Source organism: Macaca mulatta, chromosome 8 (genome assembly GCF_049350105.2).
Source record: "Macaca mulatta isolate MMU2019108-1 chromosome 8, T2T-MMU8v2.0, whole genome shotgun sequence".
NCBI classification, from domain to species: Eukaryota; Metazoa; Chordata; class Mammalia; order Primates; family Cercopithecidae; genus Macaca; species Macaca mulatta.
The window spans coordinates 154,962,859-154,976,914 of NC_133413.1; the positions used below are offsets into that span (position 1 = coordinate 154,962,859).

General features: G+C 56.6%; 1 protein-coding gene and 1 long non-coding RNA gene across 26 annotated transcripts in view; one reads left to right on the forward strand and one right to left on the reverse strand.

The window, feature by feature from the left end:
- The window catches only part of LOC114680370 (uncharacterized), a 193,357-nt gene that overhangs the window by 137,560 nt on the left and 41,741 nt on the right, over positions 1–14,056 (forward strand). The gene's annotated exons all lie outside the window — the stretch shown is intronic.
- Positions 1–14,056, reverse strand: part of ARHGAP39 (Rho GTPase activating protein 39) — a 147,976-nt gene that overhangs the window by 7,938 nt on the left and 125,982 nt on the right. For all 25 annotated transcript variants that reach the window (XR_013397560.1, XM_077944638.1, XM_077944633.1 and 22 more), the window contains 2 exons: positions 10,663–12,025; positions 8,725–9,286 (listed from right to left, as the gene is read on the reverse strand). Coding sequence is in view for 24 of the 25 variants with exons in the window: in XM_077944638.1 (XP_077800764.1) it covers positions 8,725–9,286; positions 10,663–12,025 (1,925 nt within the window). In the remaining variant the exon portion in view is untranslated. The remainder of the gene's footprint in view (positions 1–8,724; positions 9,287–10,662; positions 12,026–14,056) is intronic.

A 14,056-nucleotide genomic window follows, 5' to 3' on the forward strand; every position in this document is an offset into this window, starting at 1 on the left:
AGCCAGCCACTGCAGTCAGAGGAGGGGTTCCCCTTAGGCTGATCTGGGCCTGCCTCCTGCTCTGCACAGCGTAACTCCGCCCTGTTGCCACCGGCCTTCATGACCTAGCTGAGGTCATGGCTGCCAGGCTTCTGTGAGGTGCCATCTCCTCCCCCTGCTCCGTGCCAAACTCTGTAGGAGAAGTCACTGTGCCCCGCCCACACCTGAGGGGTGGGGTTAGGCTCCAGCTCCTGGAGGGTGGACATGTATCTAAATTATTTGTCATTATTCTGCACAGATTTATCTATTCCTATCTACTGAATTATTCTTTTTTTTTTTTTTTTTTGAGACGGAGTCTTGCTCTGTCGCCCAGGCTGGAGTGCAGTGGCCGGGTCTCAACTCATCGCAAGCTCCGCCTCCTGGGTTCACGCCATTCTCCTGCCTCAGCCTCCCGAGTAGCTGGGACTACAGGCGCCCGCCACCTCGCCCGGCTAATTTTTTGTATTTTTTTGGTAGAGACGGGGTTTCACCGTGTTAGCCAGGCTGGTCTCGATCTCCTGACCTCGTGATCCGCCCGTCTCGGCCTCCCAAAGTGCTGGGATTACAGGCTTGAGCCACCGCGCCCGGCGAATTATTCATTTATATCAGTATGGACTCACGGAATTTTTTTTTTTTTTTTTTTTTGTGAGATAGGGTCTCACTGTGTCACCCAGGCTGGAGTGAGTGGTGCGATCTCAGCTCACTGCAACCTCTACCTCCTGGCAACCTCCACCCACCGCAACCTCCACCTCCCGGGTTCAAGAGACTCCCACCTCCCACCTCAGTCTCCTGAGTGGTTAGAATTACAGGCATGCGTCACCACCTCTGACTGATTTTTGTATTTTTGGTAGAGATGAGGCTTTACCATGTTGGCCAGGTTGGTCTTGAACTCTTTTTTTTTTTTTCAGACAGAGTCTCGCTCTGTCGCCCAGGCTGGAGTGCAGTGGCACGATCTCAGCTCACTGCAAGCTCCGCCTCCTGGGTTTATGCCATTCTCCTGCCTCAGCCTCCCAAGTAGCTGGGACTACAGGCGCCCGCCACCTCGCCTGGCTAGTTTTTTGTATTTTTAGTAGAGACGGGGGGTTTCACCGTGTTAGCCAGGATGGTCTCAATCTCCCGACCTCGTGATCCGCCCATCTCGGCCTCCCAAAGTGCTGGGATTACAGGCTTGAGCATCGTGCCCGCCGGTCCTGAACTCTTGACCTCAAATGATCCACCCGCCTCGGCCTCCCAAAGTGCTGGGATTACAGGTGTGAGCCACCACGCCCGGCCTACTTATGGATTTTATTTTATACTTGGGTTATAATCCAATGGGTCTTTATCTTGTTGCTCAACTTGCTCCAGCCTTGGCCACTCGGAACTCCTTCCGCTGGCTCCTGTGTCCCTGTGGCAGGCGTCACCCCCACCTCTGGCACTTTCCCACTTTTGACTCCATCTCGTATTGTATATGCCCTGCACCAGCCCTGGAATCACCCACTTCTCCAAGGAACTCTGGATCCTTTTAATGGAAAACGGTATTTAGAAACCAAGATCTGGGTGCTTACTGCTACCAGGAAATCACTGCTTGCAGGCCCTCTCAACGGACAGAATGAGGAAACACCTGCGTGCACACTAACTCCTGTTCACACGCACATCTGTAAGTATTTCTGGATGTCACCGTCTGTCTCCGTATCAGCTAAACATGGCCTCTAACTTGATTCCATTACCGCCGTTAGTCGCTCTGGCTTCCTCCCTTTGCATGTCTGTAACTGGTGTATCTTCTCATTCTTTTAACAGTCTTTTGTAGGAGACTTAATTTTGATCAAATCCAATTTATCCATGTTTTCCTTTTATAGATAGTACTTTTGGAATTATATATAAAAATCTTTGCCTCCCTCAGGAAAGCAAGCATTTTCTCCTGTTTTGTTCCAGAAGTTTTATAGTTTTAGGTTTTATATCTTGGTCTCCCAGTGATCCACTTGCAGTTATTTTTTTGTGTACACTCCAAAATATACATTGAAATTCATCTGTTGTTTGCATTTGGACATCCAGTTTTCCCAGCACCCTCGAAGGAAAAGGCTGTCCTTTCTTCACTAAGCTGCCTCTGCAGCACTGTGGAAAGCCGGCTCATGCATACAGGGGTCTGTTCTAACCTTGCTCTCTGTGGCACTGACCCCCTGTCTGCCTCAAGGCCAGTGCCACACTCTCTTGTCGGTCTAGCTTTATAACAAGTCAGGTGCTGTAAATCCTCTAGCTCTGTATTTTTTCAAAGGGGTTTTGGCTATTCTAGGTCCTTTGTAGCTCCTATACATTCTAGAATCAGCCTGTCAATTTCTAAAATAAAAAAATGTAGTACAATTTGCATTCAGATTTAATCTATGCATCAGTTTGGTAGAAGTGATGGCCTAACAGCATTGAGTCTTCTGACTCATAAGCACAGTAGACCTTGTCATCTACTTTACTGCTTTACTTTCAGCAATGATTTGCAGTTTTTACTGTGCAGGTATTACACGTCCTTTGTCAGATCTATCTCTAAGTATGTCATATTTTAAAATGCTACTGCAGGCAGGCACAGAGAAGCTGAGGCAGAAGGATCGCTTGAGGCAAGGAGTTAAAGATCAGATGGGGCAACATTGCAAAACTTTATCTCTACAAAAAACTTAAATTGGCCAGGTGTGGTGACTCAGGCCTGTTGTCCTAGCTACTCAAGATGTTGAGGCTGGGGCATCATAGCCTGAGCCCAAGAGTTGGAGGCTCCAGTGAGCTATCACACCGCTGCATGCCGCCCTGGGCCACAGAGTCTCAGAAGAAATAAATACATGCGATTGTACTCCACCCTGAAGACCCTGTCTCTAAATAAATAAATACATGCAATTGCAAATGGTATTTTAAAATACCAGCTTCTAATAATCTGTTGCTAGTATATAGAAATATGAGGCCAGGCTTGGTGGCTTACATCTGTGATCCCAGCACTTTGGGAGGCTAAGGTTGGAGAATCACTTGAGTCTAAGAGTTCGAGATCAGCCTGGCCAACATGGTGAAACCTCGTCTCTACAAAACTTAAGAAAAACATTAGCTGGGCTTGGTAGTGCCTGTGGTCCCAGCTACTCGGGAGGCTGAGGTGGGAGGATCCCATGAGCCTGGGAGGTGGAGGCTGCAGTGAGCCGTGACAGCGCTACTGCACTCCCCTGGGCAATACAGTGGGACCCCGTCTGGAAAAAAAAGAAATATTTATTTATTTGAAACGAAGTCCCTGTCTGGGGATTAAAAAAAGAAATAATTAATTAATTAATTAATTTGAAACAGAGTCTTGCTCGTCACCCAGGCTGGAGTGCAACGGCACGATCTCGGCTCACTGCAACCTCCGCCTCCTGGGTTCAAGTGATTCTCCTGCCTCAGCCTCCTGAGTACCTGGGATTACAGGCACACACCACCACGCCCATCTAATTTTTTTTTTTTTTTTTTTTGGAGACGGAGTCTCGCTCTGTCGCCCAGGCTGGAGTGCAGTGGCCGGATCTCAGCTCACTGCAAGCTCCGCCTCCTGGGCCATTCTCCTGCCTCAGCCTCCCAAGTAGCTGGGACTACAGGCGCCCGCCACCTCGCCCGGCTAGTTTTTTTTTTTTTTTGTATTTTTTTAGTAGAGACGGGGTTTCACTGTGTTAGCCAGGATGGTCTCGATCTCCTGACCTCGTGATCCGCCCGTCTCGGCCTCCCAAAGTGCTGGGATTACAGGCTTGAGCCACCACGCCCGGCCTAATTTTTGTATTTTTTAGTAGAGACAGGGTTTCACCATGTGGGCCAGGCTGGTCTCGAACTCTTGGCCTCAAGTGATCCACCTGCCTCAGCCTCCCAGAGTGCTTGGATTACAGGCGTGAGCCACTGCGCCCAGACTGCTTTCCTTATTAAGCAGAGTTTTAACCAATCCTTTGTTTTCAGCATCAGGGTCACCCTCTTCCCCCTTTGCTAGAGGAATCTGGCTCTACCCACTTTGGAGCTTTTAAGGGTTTGCTGCCTGCTTTAGCTTTTCCGTTTTCCCACCATCTGCCCAGGATTCACCATTTTTGGTCCACATGCTCCAGCTTCTAAAACAGTTGTTCTTCCTTTTCCATTTTCTTTTTCTTTGTGGGTTTTTAAAATTGTGGTAAAATACATATAACATAAAACTTACCACTTTAACCATTTTAAAATAGACAGTTTTGTGACATTAAGTACATTTACATTGTTGTACAACCATCACCACTGTCCATCTCCAGAACTTTTTCATCTTCCCAAAGTAGACCTCCATCCGCATTAAACCCTCACTTCCTGCTTCTCCCTCCCCCAGTTGTGGCACCCACCATTCTAGTTTCCGTCTCTGAGGATCTGACTCCTCTCGGGCCTCACGGAGGTAAAATCCTACAATCTCCGTCTCGGGGGATCTGACTCCTCTCGGGCCTCACGGAGGTAAAATCCTACAATCTCCGTCTTGAGGATCTGACTCCTCTTGGGCCTCACGGAGGTAAAATCCTACAATCTCCGTCTCGGGGATCTGACTGCTCTCGGGCCTCACGGAGGTAAAATCCTACAATCTCTGGCCTGTGACTGGCTTCTTGCCTTTAGCATGATGCCCTCAAGGTTCATCCACGTGTATCTGTCAACACCTCCTTCCTTTTTAAGACTGGAAATAATTTTCCATTTCGTGGCTGGACATGTTCTGTTTCTCCACTCAGTTGCTGATGGATCCTCGGCATGTTTCCACCTTTTAAGTTATAAAAGCTGCTGGGAATGGGGTGTACGAATCACCGTTAAGAGTCTTGGCTCCCAGCTCTTCTGGGTCGTTCCAGAAGTGAAATGCTGGATGACACGGGAATTCTATCTGTAATTATTTGAGGAACTGCCTACTACTTTCCACAGCAGCTGTACCATTTTACATTCCTTTCTGTTTTTTTTGCCTTTAAAAAATGGTTTCACTGGCCGGGCATGGTGGCTCACGCCTGTAATCCCAGCACTTTGGGAGGCCAAGGCAGGCGGATCACGAGGTCAGGAGAACGAGACCACACTGGCTAACACGGTGAAACCCCGTCTCTACTAAAAATACAAAAATTAGCCAGGTGTGGTGGTGGCGCCCGTAGTCCCAGTTACTCGGGAGGCTGAGGCAGAATGGTGTCAACCTGGGAGGCGGAGCTTGCAGTGAGCCGAGTTCGCACCACTGCACTCCAGCCTGGGCGACAGAGTGAGACTCCGTCTCAAAAAAAAAAAAAAGGCTTCACTGTCATTTTAGTGAGTTCAAGGTGGAGGTGAGGCAAATGCCCATATTCAATCTGCTGTCATGAGCTGGAAGCCAGGAGACCTTGCTGGATGCATGAAGAAGCGAGCAGTGAATGAAATCTTTAGGGGTCTCCAGCCTTCCAAAATATACAGACGTGGAGCAGGTGGGAGAGCTGAAGCTACCATGCCCACTGCCAGGTGCGCTCGACGTCTGTGACGAGAACCTGCTGAGGGAGGTCCTGGGGACCAGTCAGGAGACCCAAAGGTGTGACCACCCATGAGACAAGGCTAAGCTGGGGGCATCACCTCGTGGGGCCTCAGTCCCCAAGGGTGGGGACCACACAGTGCAGGTCATGCAGGTGCTGGGAGATAAGACAATCAAAGGCTCCTGAGGCTGAGGCAGGCAGGGTGCTCAGGGCAATGCACCAGGCTCAGCTCTGCCCCTCACCAAGGGTCCCCAGGCTACAGTTTCCTTTTTCTAAGAACTCTGCTGCAGCCTAGCTGGCCCTCCAGGGCACAGGCTACATCCTACATCCTCCTTGGCTGATAGGGCTTGTCTTTCTTCCCTCCCCTCCCCACCTCTCCTCTCCTCCTTTCCCTTTTTCCCTCCCCCCTCCCATGGGGTCTTAGCTGGGCACAATGGCTCATGCCTGTAATCCCAGCACTTTGGGAAACTGAGGCAGGTGGATCAACTGAGGTCAGCAGTTTGAGACCAGCCTGGCCAACATGGTGAAACCCTGTCTCTACTAAAAATACAAAAACTAGCCAGGTGTGGTGGTGCTCACCTGTGGTCCCTGCTATGTGGGAGGCTGAGGCAGGACAATTGCTTGAACCTGGGAGGCAGAGGTTGCAGTGAGCTGAGATCGCACGACTGCACTCCTGCACTCCAGCCTGGGCAACAGAGCGAGACTCTATTTCAAAAAAAAAAAACAACAACAACAACAAAAAAAGGGGGGGTCTTGCTCTGTTGCCCAGGCTGGAGTGGTGGACTGCAGTGGTGCATTCATGACTCACTGCAGACTTAACCTCCTGGGCTCAAGCAATCCTCCCGCCTCAGCCTCCCAAGTAGTTGGGACTACAAGCATGTACCACTACGCCTGGCTAATTTCCTTTATAACATTTTTCATAAAGACAGGTTCTCACTCTGTTGCCCAGGCTGGTCTCAAACTCCCAGGCTCAAGGGATCCTCTTGCCTCGGCCCAAAGTGCTGGGACTCCAGGTGTGAGCCGCTGTGCCTGGCTGGGACTCCAGGTGTGAGCCGCTGTGCCTGGCTGGGACTCCAGGTGTGAGCCGCTGTGCCTGGCTGGGACTCCAGGTGTGAGCCGCTGTGCCTGGCTGGGACTCCAGGTGTGAGCCGCTGTGCCTGGCTGGGACTCCAGGTGTGAGCCGCTGTGCCTGGCTGGGACTCCAGGTGTGAGCCGCTGTGCCTGGCTGGGACTCCAGGTGTGAGCCGCTGTGCCTGGCTGGGACTCCAGGTGTGAGCCGCTGTGCCTGGCTGGGACTCCAGGTGTGAGCCGCTGTGCCTGGCTGGGACTCCAGGTGTGAGCCGCTGTGCCTGGCTGGGACTGTCTTTCTGAGCAGCAGGAGGCTGGCTGGAAGGGTATGAGGCTCATTTGGGAAGGGATGGCCACCGTGTATGTAGAGGCCTCTCCTCTGGGCTCAGGGTCAATCAGGGACCCTGACAGATGAACCTAGGAGTGGACCCTGGGGCTGGAGATGGGGTTCTGGCTGTGAGGGTGGCCATAGTACCACAGCCAAGATGCAGGCTGCCTGCCAGTGGGACTGCACAGAGCCCCAGCCCTGCTGTCGCTCCAACCCAGACAGTGCTCTTGGCCTTCATGGGCCTTCCTTGGCAGAGCTCTGAAGCCATGGCCACCCAGGTTGAAGCCTGATTCCTTTTTCCATGCAGGCCAGGACCCCACAGCTATAAGATACGAGGACAAAGGCACATGAGCCTACGTGTGAAGGGCAGTGGCCTGGAGCACACACTCCTCTAGGAGGCCACAGCCTCTACTTACATACAGCAGAAAAGGCCCCGCCACACACTGGCTAGGCAGCTGGCCCAAGATGGGCCCAAGGAATCTCAGGCCTTTGTCTGGCTGTCTCCTGGCCCTTCACTTGCCTACTCTTGGGTACCCACTGTGGGCTGCATGCTGTGCTGAGCAGCAGGGGCTCAGTTCCACAGCCTCCAGCTCAGGCACGACATTCCCAGGCCCTTCTGGAAGAGGGCGAGGAGGTGAACTGCAACGCCAACAGGAGCACAGCCCCTAGGACTTCACCTGCTTCTTGAAGGGCCCAGGACCAGGGACTGGGCTTCACGGGCCAGCCCAGCCTGCCTGGCACCCTGCTCTGGTCCCCCTCTGCACATGCAGAGCCCAGCCGCCTGCCAAGCTCTGCCTCTGCTGTGATTTTGTGTTGAAAAGTCGGGTGAAACTGCATGGCTTCCAAAATCTCCCCACAAACAGCTGACGGACTGGGTGGTGCCTACACCCAACACTGTCCCCAGGAACCTCCCATTGCCCTGTGGCCTCCACCCTGCCTCTGTGCCCACAGCAGCTTGTGAGCCACCTTCCCCACACCTGGGCTGGGGGTAATAGGGGTAAAGCCCAGCAAGGCCCTGACCAGGGGCTCAATCTCTGCAGAGGCAAAGGCCAGACCAGGGTGGGCTCTCACTACCACAGAACAGTCCATGACATGTCTGACCTGGAGGGTGTGTGTGCATGCGTGCATGTGTGTGTGCGTGCATGCATTTCTGGACATCAGTTCTGTGGCTGTGCCCTGCAGATACCCACAATGTGAGGTAGAGGGCGGCTTGCTGCAGACACAGGGCTGTCTGGCTGACGGCACCATGGCCTGGGCCCAGCACACCCGAAGCATCGTCTTGGAGAGCCCTGGGCAGACTCTGGCCTCCCACGTTGCCCCAGGCAGCCATCAGGATGGGTTGACAGCTCCAACTTACGACCCCATGGGGCAGCTTCGGGGCAGCTCAGGTGCTGCATGACCTGCATGTGAGCCACGGTCACTGAGCTGCTACCTGCTCACAGAAGCCTTCTGCCAGGATCATGCCCAGAACAGACAACCTGGGTCTTGCCAGGGTAGTAACCCCTCTAGGCCATGGATGGCAGAAGGCGAGTGCAGCAGGCATGCAGGGGCCTGACCACGGCTGCTCTGCCCTCAGCCTCTTCGTGCCTGCCCTTGTCAGGGAGCGGGACTGGCCGTGGTGGGCTTGGAGCAGAGTGGATGCAGCCATCAAGGTCCCACGCCCTCGTGTCTGCCAGGGCTCCGGAGCTCTTCGCCTCAGTGCTAGGTGGGGCTCCAGAAAGAGGCCACACAGGGTGTGGGGTGTTTCGGGAGGTGTGTGTCAAGCCACAGCCCTGTGTGGAGGGCTGCCAGGGACTTCACCAGCTGCCGCCCAGCACAGTAGGAGCCCTCTCCACTGCCCTTACCTGAGCTGGAGGCAGAGCCCGTGCATGGCCTTACCTTTGGTGTCATTGACGGGGTCCATGTGTCGGTAGATGTAGCCTTCCAGGTAGGAGTGGAACTTGGGAGTGGGCGGGAAAAAGGCTAGGCAGATGGCCATGAGCTCCCAGCCGCGGGCCAGGCTCTCCAGGCGGAAGTTCTCAGTGGTCTGCCGGCACAGCTGGATGTAGAGCTCGTCCCGCAGGCCCTGCACGCTCCAGCCCTTGGTGGCGACCTCTAGGGCCACGTGCAGCGGGTCGGCCTTGGCCCGCCGGTCACCCATGTACATTTGAATCAGCTTGAAGAGCTCGCAGGCCTCCTTCTTCACGTGCCGGTCGCTTGTCACGATCATGGGCTTCTTGATGGACTCGCTGCTCCAGGCCAGCATGTTGGCGATGGACACCTTCCGCCGGAAGAGGCCCTGAGTGTGCTTGTTGAAGTGCTTGGAGGCCCAGTTCTCGATGTCCGTCTCCGAGGAGGGCTTGCGCAGCGTGAAGGTGGGGAAGACGCAGCTGGCGCTGGGAATGCCGCTGCGGCTCTGCCGGCTGCTCTCAAACTGGGCACAGGCACCGAGGTCCTCAGACTGAGAAGGACAAATGGGGCTGGGCTGTTAGGGGGTGGAGGAGGGCCAGGCAGTTGGGCTCACTGGGCCACAGTCCCCAGAAGTGTGAGCTGGAGCCCCACCAGAGCCAGTCAGGTGAGAGGCCTGCCCTGCTCACCACAAGGCTGCCTGAGGGGGAGGCCCAGGGGAGCCCAGCCTGTCCACAGATGCGGCTGGGGCTCTGGAGCCCTGTACTGCCAAGGTGTGGCAAGGCAGCCTGCTGATGGGTGACCCAGGTGACCTGGCTGAGGGTGAAGCAGGAGGAAGGGGAGCATCCGCTGGCATCCCCAGGGGGCTGACCTTACTCTGCCACCCCCTGAGAAGTGTCAGTACCCTTGTTCAGGCACGGAAGGCTGCAGTTCACACCAGGTAAAAGCGCTGTCTGGTTCCCAATCCCTTCACTGCTGTGACCCCAGGCCCTTCCTCCAGCCTTCACCCCAGGCCAACCTCCAGGAGGCCCCTCCCTGCCTGCTGCTCTGAGAGGACCCTGGTCCACGCACCCTGGGCATCTCTGCCCTCTTGTCCTCCTGCATCTTGAGCAGTGGACAAAAGCACAGCCTGGAAGGTGTTCTGAGGTCTCCATCCTGGAGACTATGGAGGCCACCCAGGCCCTCAAGGCCTCCCCACCCCAGGAAGCTCCCTGGGTTCCTCCTCCACCCTCCTGGGTCCTCAGACGCTAGGCCTGCCCTCTGCCTCACCCCGTGAGGCAGAGGCTTCCTGTGTCTGCAGCCGACCAGTGTGAAAGGCCAGGGTCAGGAGGTGAGAACAAGGACGGAGATGCTGGACAGAGGTGCACGTGGCCTCCACGGGATCTGGCCTCCTTCAGCTCCAGGAGCCAGGTGGGGAACGTGCCAGAGGCCCCAGGCTGGGTGCAACATCCCTGAATTCCTGGGGCCTCTGACCCCTCAGCAGTTCTTCCTACCCGAGGGAGCCTCGGAGACTGGCATTGAGAAACACCAGGGAGCCCCCGACACCCTGGCTGCCCGCTCCTCAGGAGCCCCGGCCACGGCTCTGGTGGCCACCCCCCTCCCAGTCTGCTGAGGCTGCCTCTGTTCTGTTGCTGGAGTCAGGGTGTGGCTTCCAGCTCCCAGGTGCCCCCAGGATGAGGAAGGCACTGCCAGGGAACCCCCAGCAGCCCACACCCCACGGCGGCCTCCTCATGGACTCCCGGCTCAGCTGTGACAGCCTGCTGGAGTGCCCAGGGCCCCGGAGACACAGGGCTTCAAAACTCTGCGTGCTGTGTGCACGCCCTGGACGCCAGGTCTCCTGTGCCCAGCCCACGGGGCCCACTCTGACTGCGCTGGCCCCAGGCCTTAGCCCCAGGCCCTCAGGCTCAGCTCCACCCGCAGGGCCCTCACCTGTGAGGGGTGGAGGTAGGGCTCTGGCGAGGCCAGGTTGGTCTGCACGGAGATGCTCTTCTCCAGTAGGATCTGGGGGAAGCCGAGCTTCTCGAAGGTACCCCTCCTCCAGTGCTTGTTCTCCTGCTGGGCCAGCGCCTCGTCCTCGCTGAAGGCCCGCACCACCGGCCCGGGCATGGGCAGTGGCAGGGCGCCGTCGCTCTCGTAGCCAGAGCCGTCCTGCTGGGAGTCCCAGCTGCTCCTCTGCTTCATGTGGAAATGGGCCTGCTGTGCCTCCCAGGCCAGCCGAGCCTGTGCCAGGAAGGGCTCGGCCGCGCCCCGCGCCCCGTCGGCCTCACCTTCCGCTCGCTTCACAGGAGCGAGGCTGGTCCCGCACGGGGGCTGTTCCTCCGCCAGGGGCTGCTCCACAAGCAGGTCCCCGGGGCCCTCGGTGGGGGTGGCACTGGTGGCTTGGCACAGAGAGGGCTTTCTGCTCTTTCGCTTGCGCGTGCCCGGGGAGTAGCCTGTGGAGGACAAGGTGTCCTGCTGGCTGGACCAGGACATGGCGTCCTCCTGGGCCTGTGGCAGCGGCGTGGGCGGCTGGCTGTGCCGCAGCTCAGGTCCCTCCATGGTGCTGTAGTCTCCGGACTTGACGCCCAGGCGCTGGTCCCTCAGCAGGCAGGGGCTGGGCTGCAGGGAGTAGGAACCCCCGCCGGGGTTGGGCGCGTACTTGTGCCGCGGGCCGGCGCGCAGCTTGGGGCTGGAGCCCGCCTGCTCCACATAGACCAGCTGCCGCACGTACTCCTTGCCGGCCGGACTGTACTCCAGGCTCAGGAAGCGCTCGGGGCACTTCTGCTTGGTGAGCACCAGCTGCTGGCAGGGCGAAGGCGGACCCTGCTTGTTGGGCTGGAGGAACGGCCGGGGCTTGCGGCCCGGGGACCGCTGGGGAGAGCCGGCCTGGTAGCCCCCGCCAGCCTCGAACTGCACGTCCATGGGGGGCTCATCGTAGATGGGGGCCTGGTACTCCACTGGGGGCTCCTCGTAGAGCGGGGGCTCATAGCCATAGCGCGGGGAAGAGGGCTGCGAGTCCCCGGAGGGCTTTCGGGGCTGGGCCAGCAGCGGGGAGCTGCTCCCGGGTAGCTCGGCCCTCTTCAGGAAGGGTGACGGCCTCCTCTCTGGGAAGAAGATGGTGCCGTCAGCCTCCGGGGCGAAGGTCTGCAGGCTGGGCGAGTGCTGGCTGCCGGAGGGTCTGCGCGAGCGGACCCCAGGCGGGCCGTCTGGGGCGTAGCCATTGCCCTGGGCGGCGAGAAAGCTGGGCTCGCGGTCAGCGACCTTGATGAGCATGCGCTCTTTGGCACCCAAGTTCCACCGCAGCGAGGAGGTCCTGCGTGGGGGGTGGACGGGCACAGGTGACTGCCTGCCTGCGGCTCCCACGAACCCTCTGTTGTACGCTTTCCTCACTGGGGCCCTGTGCCCTGGAGCCCCTCACACCTGCCCTGGCCCAGCCCTCACAGCCCTCCCTCTGGGGCTCTCCTGGAGCTGCCGCCCACGACCAGGCGTCTGTCTGCTCTGATCCCAGCCCCTGACCGGGCACAGAGCTGCTTCTGTAACTACAACAGGGGGCGGCCTTACCGCGGCCCTTACTATGGATGCTGTGCAAGTGTCCTCCGAGCTGCCTGGGCTGCCAGGCAGGCTCCCGGGCCCTGTGTTCCTGCTGAGCGGTGGCGTTGGACCTGTCCCAGCGGTCCAGGTGAGCCCAGCAGGAGCAGGGCACACCACCAGCATCCCACACACCACCAGCATCCCACGGCCCCATTTTCCAACTGGGAGCTCCTGTGAGCTCCAAAAAGACGGACTGTCCTCCTCTGACCCCGCCCGTCACACGCTCACTCCAACATCTGCAGGTTCCACTAACACCCGCGCCTGGCTGAGGGCACCGCAGTTCCCGGAGTCACGCTGTCTGCGTCCCCACCAGTCCTCCCAACCCAGTGCATGAGCCCCACTCCCTCCTCCGCAACAAGGGAGACCCTGCCCTGGGCAGCACTGCAGAAGCAATGCCCACACGTGCTCTACCCCTGGAGGCCCAAGGTCAGCACTGGTCCTGTGTCCACAGCCGTGCCTGCCATGCAGGGTGCTGGACCCAGGATGCTGCCAGGGAGAGATGAGGGGCCCCTCTACAACCTTCCATCTCCTGGAGGCCACTTGGGTGTGGTTCTCTATTTGGGATGCATAGCACTTTGTACACCTGGGGCCTGACGTCTTCTACAATTTCCAAATGTTACTTTTACCCCGTTTCCTCTCTCCTCTCTTCTGGGAATCCAACTGCACTCTTTCTTACTGTACACCACGTGGTTTGGTTTTGGTTTTTTGAGACAGAGTCTCGCTCTGCTGCTGGGCTGGAGTGCAGTGGCACAGTCTTGCCTCACTGCAACTTCCACCTCCCAAGTTCAAGTGATTCTCCTGCCTCAGCCTCCCGAGTAGCTGGGATTACAGGCATGTGCCAACACACCCAGTTAATTTTTGTATTTTTAGTAGAGAGATGGGGTTTCATCATGTTGGCCAGGCTGGTCTCGAACTCCTGACCTTGTGATCCGCCCACCTCGGCCTCCCAAAGTGCTGGGATTACAGGCGTGAGCCACCTCGCCCAGCCCCGCGTGGTTTTCATGCGTGTTCTGCAGCAGTTTCCATTGCTTGGCAGCTCCACACTTCAGAATATTTTCTTCTCAGCTGCCTTCCAGTTTACTACTTTTCTATTTAGCTACGTTTAATCTGCTCTTAAATGGACTGTCTTAGTCCATTCAGGCTTCTATAACAAAATACTACAAACGAGGTAGCTTAAAAATAGGGAATGGCTGGGAACGGTGGCTCACGTCTGTAATCCAAAGACTTTGGGAAGCTGAGGCAGGAGGATCACTTGAGTCCAGGGGTTCAAGACCAGCCCAGGCAACAGAGCAAGTCCCCATTTCTATAAAAACAAAAACCAATTAGCTGAATATGGTGGTGTGCTCCTGTAGTCCCAGCTACTCAGGAAGCTGGGGCGGGAGGATTGCTTAAGCTCAGGGAGGCCAAAGCTGCAGTGAGCCATGATTGCACCACTGCTCTCCAGCCTGGGTGACAGAGTGAGACCCTATCTAAAAAAAAATAAATAAATAAAAATAAAAAGAGCCCCAGGAATTTGGCCAGGCATGCTGGCTCACATCTATAATTCCAGCACTTGGGGAGGCTGAGGTGGGAGGATCACTTGAAGCCAGGAGTTTGAGACCAGCCTGGGCAACACAGTGAGACCCCATCTCTAAAACAAACAACAAAAAAAGTAGAAACCCCACACATTTTACAAGCCAGTTGTGTCCCTCTGATTGATGTGGGGTCTTTCTGGACAAGGCCACATTCTCCATTGCCTGGGGGGTTGCTGAGG